At 35.3% G+C, this 7,970-nt stretch overlaps 2 protein-coding genes across 2 annotated transcripts in view; both read right to left on the bottom strand.

Moving 5' to 3' along the window:
* LOC111087428 overlaps positions 1–3,552 on the bottom strand; it is a 13,588-nt gene extending 10,036 nt beyond the window's left edge. Inside the window, exon 1 of the mRNA XM_022394026.1 lies at positions 1,561–3,552. Coding sequence (XP_022249734.1) covers positions 1,561–3,517 — 1,957 coding nt within the window. The 5' untranslated portion in view covers positions 3,518–3,552. The remainder of the gene's footprint in view (positions 1–1,560) is intronic.
* Positions 3,553–3,889: 337 nt separating this feature from the next.
* On the bottom strand, positions 3,890–5,903 carry LOC111087427 (kinesin-like protein CG14535). The gene is made up of 2 exons (XM_022394025.1): positions 5,752–5,903; positions 3,890–4,776 (listed from the first exon to the last, which is right to left on the bottom strand). The coding sequence occupies exons 1-2, from the start codon at positions 5,884–5,886 to the stop codon at positions 4,018–4,020; spliced, it is 894 nt and encodes a 297-aa protein (XP_022249733.1). The 5' UTR covers positions 5,887–5,903; the 3' UTR covers positions 3,890–4,017.
* Between the last annotated feature and the right edge of the window lie 2,067 nt (positions 5,904–7,970).

Below are 7,970 nucleotides of genomic sequence, written 5' to 3'. Positions count from 1 at the left end.
GAAGTATATTTTCGCAGGCCTGTGTTATTTATGCATTGAAGTTTGTTCACGTGGAATTTTTCAAATTTTTAATGAGTTGTCGAGAAGAAAAATTTGGATAAATGATACAAAGGAATAAACTGACACGTTTATTTTGTGTGAAGTTTCGAGCAGATGATCTTTATTGCCTGACGAAGGGCGTCTGCTCGAAACTTCGCACAAATTAAACTAGAAAAAAATTTCATTCAGATGTATCAACGCATTCTTTACAAAATTGAACCTACGTAGAATGAGCTCTTTGATATTTAGAGCTTGATGAAAACAACTCTCTTTCACCGACGTAGCATGTAAAGTATATTTACTCTACACCGACGTTGCATGTAAAGTATATTTATTCAACACCGACCTAGCATGTAAAGTTTATTTACTCTACATCGACGTTGCATGTAAAATTTATTTACTCTACACCGACGTAGCATGTAAAGTATATTTACTCTACACCGACGTAACATGTAAATTATATTTACTCAACACCGACGTAGCATGTAAAGTATATTTACTCAACACCGACGTAGCATGTAAAGTTTATTTACTCTACACCGACGTTGCATGTAAAGTGTATTTACTCAACACCGACGTTGCATGTAAAGTATATTTACTCTACACCGACATAGCTTGCAAAGTTTATTTACCCTATACCGACATAGCTTGCAAAGTTTATTTACTCAACACCGACGTAGCATGCAAAGTTTATTTACTGTATACCGACATAGCATGTAAATTATATTTACTCTACACCGACGTAGCATATAAATTATATTTACTCAACACCGACGTAGTATGTAAAGTATATTTACTCTACACCGACGTAGCTTGCAAAGTTTATTTACTCTACACCGACGTAGCTTGCAAAGTTTATTTACTCTACACCGACGTTGCATGTAAAGTATATTTACTCAACACCGACGTTGCATGCGAAGTTTATTTACCCTATACCGACATAGCTTGCAAAGTTTATTTACTCAACACCGACGTAGCATGCAAAGTTTATTTACTGTATACCGACATAGCTTGCAAAGTTTATTTACTCTATACCGACGTAGCATGCAAAGTTTATTTACTGTATACCGACATAGCATGTAAATTATATTTACTCTACACCGACGTAGCATATAAAGTATATTTACTCTACCTTATAACATTTTCAATAATTCTGTTTATTGGTTTGTCTAACGACGACGTATTGTATTGTAAAGACTGACATGTTTCATTTAAGTTGGACAAAATAAATATTGATTTACCAATTAATACAATCACAAAAATTACACGTTACTGAGCTTATATTTCATACTCATGTTTTCTTTGAAAGAAACATCAAAATCAAACCGTAATCAACTGTGGTTTAGGTTTAGGTCTATATGGTGACTCGCAATATCTTGATTTATTTAATTAAAACTCAGCTGCGACATAACGTTGATTTCATAGTTTCACCTTTGATTTTCGTTTTTTGGACGCTACATGTAATAATATCACTTACTCGTCATCGGCAAATATTGAACAAAGAAAGTTTTATAAACATACCTAAAATTTTCCTTTTCGAATCTTTCTGTTCGTTGCCTCTTCGTACTCCAGGTCCTTCGCTTTCCGAGTCTCGACTGCACGACGTACCCTCACTGTCACGAAGCATGCTTTCGTACCCACTACTATTCCCCGAACAATGAGTCTCAGCACTGAGCTTAGGCTCTCTTCTTTCAATACAGGCAGAGACAAGTTCACAACTGCCACTGTAATCACTCGAACAGTGAGCTTTTTTAGCTTTGGTGATTTTAGAGTACGGAGATGGAAGAGTCATTGAAATAGCATCTGTTTCTGTCGACTGCTCTGAATTTTGCAGACTTAACTTTCTTTGGCTACTAGACATAGTTTTGTAATAATCCTCGTTTGTGGAAGAGATGCTACGTGGAATATGATTTTTCTTTAAAAACCCTCCAGTCCGACCTAACAACTTCCAGTGTTTGTCTGGTTTTAGAGGTATTCTCTTACCTCCTGACTGTCCTGTAATTGACTGTTGGTCAAGTTTCTTGGAAGAACTATGGGACAAATAATTAGCCAATGCTCCAGGAACTCTCTCAAAGTTTGCAGAAAAGGCTTTAGTTTCGTAGAATGGATGGTTCATTGAAACTAAATCAACGTTAGAATGATCTTTAGATGATAACTGTTGATGAGAGAGTGTTCTGTGGTCATCAAGTGATGGACTGTTAGAATTATCTCTAGGAAGAGCGGTGAACGATATGGAAGGTGTGGTAAGGACGGGATGTTGAAAGGAACTGCACTTTTCAAGTCTGTATTCATCATCACAAGTTGTATGGCTGTGCGAAGAAAACTTTCTATTTTCATATTCACGGCTGTCCATACTTCCGGTTCTTCTGTGAAAACTAGCCGTCGAGTCTTTATGAGAGCTTATAATTTCATCATGTAAAAACTGTTTATTGAGCTGTTCGTTTGAGACCCCGTCTGGGTGACGTAACGTCCTAATAAAATGCCTTTTACAAATAACACCAGGGCGTTCGACATCTAAAGAAGTATCTGTATGAATGAACTGATTTTTATCTCCTCTTTGTAATACTTCTTCGCAATCCATGGAAGATGATTCTAGTAGCCGCTCATCGTTTTTTGAAACTCTTGATGGAACTACAAAAGAAGAGGCAAGTCGTGGAGTTGGATACATACGATGCAATTCTTGGTAGAATGCTTCCAGACGCAGCCCAATCATAGGATTAACATTCACGTTAAGTTCTGCTGGCTCACTTTTTATACTTAAAGCATCCTCACTGACAACATCATCATCACTTGGAGTACGATTCTGGGAGGAAAGATAACCTAATGATGGTCGAGATATTCCTCCTGGCATTGTGGACCTCCTTTCTTGGTTTCCTCCCAGAGAATCTGAAGCGATGATTTTCTTTCGTATTTGTTGAGATTGCTCCCTCAATTCGGTCAGCCGTTTCAATTTCAAAGCTAGAACATTACTACGATCAGAAAAACCATATTCTCCTTCTGTGGAATATTGCTGACTATGTATGTAATGCGTCTGACTATAACCCGTCTCGAAAAAGGGATACTGTTGATAATCGAAATCTGCTCTATAGTCATCTGGAAGACTCACGCTTTCTAATTTCTCACTCATTTCTTCAGTGTCTCGCTCTAATTCGTGAAAACGTATATTTTCTTCGCTGTAAACACGGAAAGGAAAATACCTGTTGTTTAGTTCCAGTTGATCAACTTCAGGAAGTGGATTTTCAGAAATTAACGCACGTGTTCTCAACCAACTTGCAACTATATCTTCTTCTGATACCTGAACAGAAGAGTCTCGCATCTCTGTTTCTTCTTCTAAATCATCTGGATCAGTTGTTTCAATTGAATCATTCGAGTGTAAGGACTGAAGGGCTCTGATTAGTTCATTGCTACCTGTAGTGTCGTCATCTTCATCGTCAGTTGTATTAATATTTGACAGTTCAGATGTATTGAACGTACTCATTTTGTCCTCACTGTCATTAAAGGCAGCAGCGCTACTCTTTTCTTCTTGTGAACTTTGATTAGTAGGCACTTTATAAGTTGACTGAATACCTGAAACATTTTCTTGTTGATTTAACTGCGAAATACAACTCTCCTTAGTATAAAGGTTACCAAGATAACTTTTTGTTTCACAATTTGGTAAGCAATCTATTTGTGGTTTGACGACAATTTCATGCTTAGGTAATGTAGGCGAATCATTTTTCATAGAGGTTTCCTCATTGGTTGTGTAATTTTTTTCACTTTCCTTTTTAGCAGTGTTTGAAGAAACAGATGCTTTTAAGGAGCCCTGTTTCGTCGACTCTTCTATCATTGAATCTCTTCTATTCCCGTCAGACTGCGTTGAATTGCTTAAGACTTGATCATTCAGTTTGCTAGAGGCAGGCAAGTCAATCCAAACTTCTGACTGCTTCTTTTCTGTGCCAATCGTAGATGAAAAAGAGTGTTCTTGCACCCAGCGTTTTATCATGGTCTTTTTAAGGTCATTATGTGTGCCACAAACTGCCGGCCCATCAACCCACTGTTCCTTTTGGAGATACTGAAGAGTCTTAGAGTCGAACTTTGGCTTTGTAAACCGAGGTCCATCAATCCATAGTTCATCACTCGGAACATTTTGCTCCCTTTGAGAAAAAAAATTTTTGTCGGAGTCGTAGGACGACTCGGACTGAGATGTTTTTGTTTTGTTAATTCAAGACGATGTTTTATACTAAGCTTACGTGGGGCTTGAATAAATGGCTTTCGTGTAATCTGGTCTGAAGGAAGAAAACCTAAGGGATCTTTTGGTTGATATTGTTTTGGCACATGGGGGTTTACCGATCCTAATGCACTCTTCTTCTGACTTCGACCTCTGAATGTGGAGGTAGATGACGCTGAAGACCTAATAAGTGAAGCTCCTTTTCTTCCTGAAGACCCAGACGTCTTGAGATCAGCCGCTGAAGATTGCGAGCTTGCTGCTTTTGTAGAAAGTGTTTGGGACATTGAGGATTTAGAAGAGTATTTTTGGACCCTCTGGTGTTTCTCTTTGCTAAGCAAGCGACTGTCTCCCCTTGGAATGTCTGGATTCCCCACAAAGATGGCGGTTACACAAGACTGCTCACTGCCTGAGGTATAATCCGGATCACTGACTCTGGAAGCAGCCTCGTCTTCGCTAACAGCGTCAGATCTGACACAAGGCTGACACACGTCTTTGCCTTCCCCGTCTCCAGAGGCTTTGGAAGAAAATTGCTAAACAAAAATAAGAAAAGTCCTATCGATAATGCATCTCAGAATACCCAGAACAGTCTTTCTACTGGCATCAATGTCAAAGACACTGAACACCAGAAACAGTGTGGAGTTCGGTAAAGAAAAAGATGTTCTTTTTATGCAGAAGTACTGATTATTTCCAAATATACAAAATACTTGATACGTGTAAAACCTTGATAAGCATATTTAACTTTTGTTCCTTATATTGTTATCTCGTAAGTTGTTGTTTATTTTGTTTGCTTTTTTTTTTTTGTAAATAACATTTATTGGTTTTCGGTTATAAATATACAAAAATGTGAACAATAAAAGTATAATAGACATTGTGAAATAAAATATCCCAATATGTAATTTTTTTTTTGTAGTTGCTTATCCATTTGATGAATGTCATTAGATCTGATTTACTCAAAAAAATCATATACAAAATTTAAATTAAATTAGTTTGGTTTAATAATATGTGTTATATTTTAGAAATTAATATTTTTCTGTAGTCTGGGAAAAATAAACGGATTAAGGAGTTTTTTCATGCGAATAACTTTATCACAGATATTACTCTTTTAAAAAGCATCTCAATATAACAAAAAACAACACTTGCGTATTTATTTAAGAAATTCCAGATAAAATTAAGGCATTAACTTAGCCCAAAGCCATTTGTACCGTAATAGTCAGAAAGGTTATATATTTCTCATACAGAACATGGCTAATCAGAGCAGAATGTACATAAAATGTCCCAAGATAAGTACCTAATTCTGAGATTGTTATTTTAAACATAAGAGTACTTAAATTAGACTGATATTTTGTGAAAGTTGGTTTCAATATCGAATTCGTTTCTTTCAAAAACCAGCTTTCCGATTTTCCAAAGAAATTAATCTCGACTACAAATATGTTGCTTATTAGGCAAAATAATAATTAAAAAAAAAATGTTTTATTTTTCAACTCATAAGAATTTAATGTACATACCTTTAGTTTTTTTCGCCTAAGGCGATGCACCCGAGAGGCAAGTTGAATTGTGAATAACGTTTCGGAGAAACGCTCTGCAGATGGTGAAACATGAGCTATCATAGCTGCTCGGGAAGTTAAATTTCCCAGGGCCATGGTCACAAGTTGCGTAAGCTTGTTGTGTCTGTAACGTATTTAAAAGTGGTTAGCAGGTAATAAGTGTTTAAAATTCTCCATTTACAATTGCAAAATGATTTAGTCTTTGATGAGTTTAAGAGGACTAATTTTAACAGAAAATGAAACAGTGGGTATTGACTATAAGAAATGCACTGTATTCCATGGAAAGTTATGTTAAAAAATCACAGTTTGTTAATAATTAACTTTCCGGATTCATGTTTCCATTCCAGGCATCCCAGTTAACTCTCCAGATACTTTTTCTTTACAAACGATCTAATTAACTATTCGGATTCTTCCTTTTATAACAGAAACTCTATATTGCTCTCCAGATATCTTTTCCATTAAAAAAAAACCTAGTTTGGTATCCGGACTCTTACTTTTATAACAGAAACTCTAGATAACTCTCCAGATACCTTTTCCATTAAAAAAAAGCTTTAGTTTGGTATCCGGAAATACCGGTATCCGGAAAGAAAGACTCTTACTTTTATAACAGAAATTTTAGATAGCTCTGCAGGAGCACTTTTCAATTACAAACGTTTTCGTTAGCTATCCGGACTCTAGGTTTTATAAGACATTCTATATAGCTTTCCTTATACAGTTTTCTTTTCAAACATTCTAGTTAACTGTCTGAATGTTTTATTTGACTATGAATATCTTTTATCACACACATTTTAGTTAGCCTTCAAATTATTTTTTTTATAAATTACAATCATTATAGTTTGCTATTCTTCTTATTATAACCATTATAGTCAGTTATCATTTCCACCGCATATCAGTTTGGATTGAAGTCACATAACATATACAGTAGTTTACGAAAGGGAATAAAACAGTTTTTAATGTGAATAAGATGTAGGCAACTTATAAGGAAAACCTACGAACTAGATGTCAAATCACCAATGTTCAAGACAGCCAATTGTGTATGAGAACATTTGAAAATATCAGACATTAAATATTACTATCATAACCATGTCTTAGGATTGTATAAATGTTGGAGTCTCAACTCAGCTGTATGCTCAACAAAGGTAAATGGTAATATAAAAGTAAAACACAGCTCAAATATGTTTTTAAGAGGAATATTTTATCCTTTCTCTATTTTATGAGATTTTAACACCACAGCAGCATTAGTAGTGTTAAAAATCATGTTAGTTTTGCTGTTAGTTTTAAAAGTTATGTTAGTTCCTTTTCTTCTTTACAATTCCTTCGAAATTTGTTTCGCGGTGTAACAGCAGTAAGTTTACGGACTTACAGCCCTAAAATCTGGGGTTCAATTCCCCGTGGTGGACACAGCAAATAAAATAAACAAACAAACAAAACCTTCGAAATTTACCAAGTACCCAATTTTCCATCAGTTTCAAAGTTCTTAGAGTTTGTTGCACAATTTGATACCTGTGCTATGACTACTGCAGGGATCATACCCTGATGTTTAGCGTTGTAGGCATTTAAGCTTACTGCTGGGCCACCGTGAGGCATTTGAATGAATTCTTCTATATATAATAAGCATAACATAACCGTAATTTTAATTTTAACAACTATAAGAAAGATAACATAACTCAAAAGCATCTCCTAACACTTGTTGATCTTTTATTTAATTTTAGACTATTAGGCCAAGAACTAAAACGTGTCACATATAACAGTCTGACTAATAAAAATAGGGTACAGATTACAAAGTGGGAAGGGTTTAGAGAAAGAAAGATGCGGGATCTATATAACACTAAGATTAGATCTATTAGATCTAAACGCTATTCACAAACCTCATATGTGGAAAAAAAAAAACTTAAATTATTTCATATTAAGAGAATATTGTAAAGATCAGGCTCACACCGCATTAAATCTTAAAACTACTTTACAACGTTTACAGCTGGTCTTGGAATCATAGTTTCTCCTACAAACGGCCACTAAGGGTAGCAAGTCAAACATTCCTCACGTAGTTGATGTTTTAACACCCATAACGAATAATTTAATAAAATCTAAGATGTCTAGATTAAAAATTACATCTATTGTAGAAATGAAAAAATTGAAATTTCTCTCCAAGTTCCAGAAAAAAAAAAACAACAACAAAAGAA

Source organism: Limulus polyphemus, unplaced genomic scaffold (genome assembly GCF_000517525.1).
Source record: "Limulus polyphemus unplaced genomic scaffold, Limulus_polyphemus-2.1.2 Scaffold2142, whole genome shotgun sequence".
In the NCBI taxonomy this organism is placed as follows: Eukaryota; Metazoa; Arthropoda; class Merostomata; order Xiphosura; family Limulidae; genus Limulus; species Limulus polyphemus.
The sequence above is the reverse complement of the archived record's forward strand: the minus strand, read 5'-3'. Positions and strand labels throughout refer to the sequence as shown.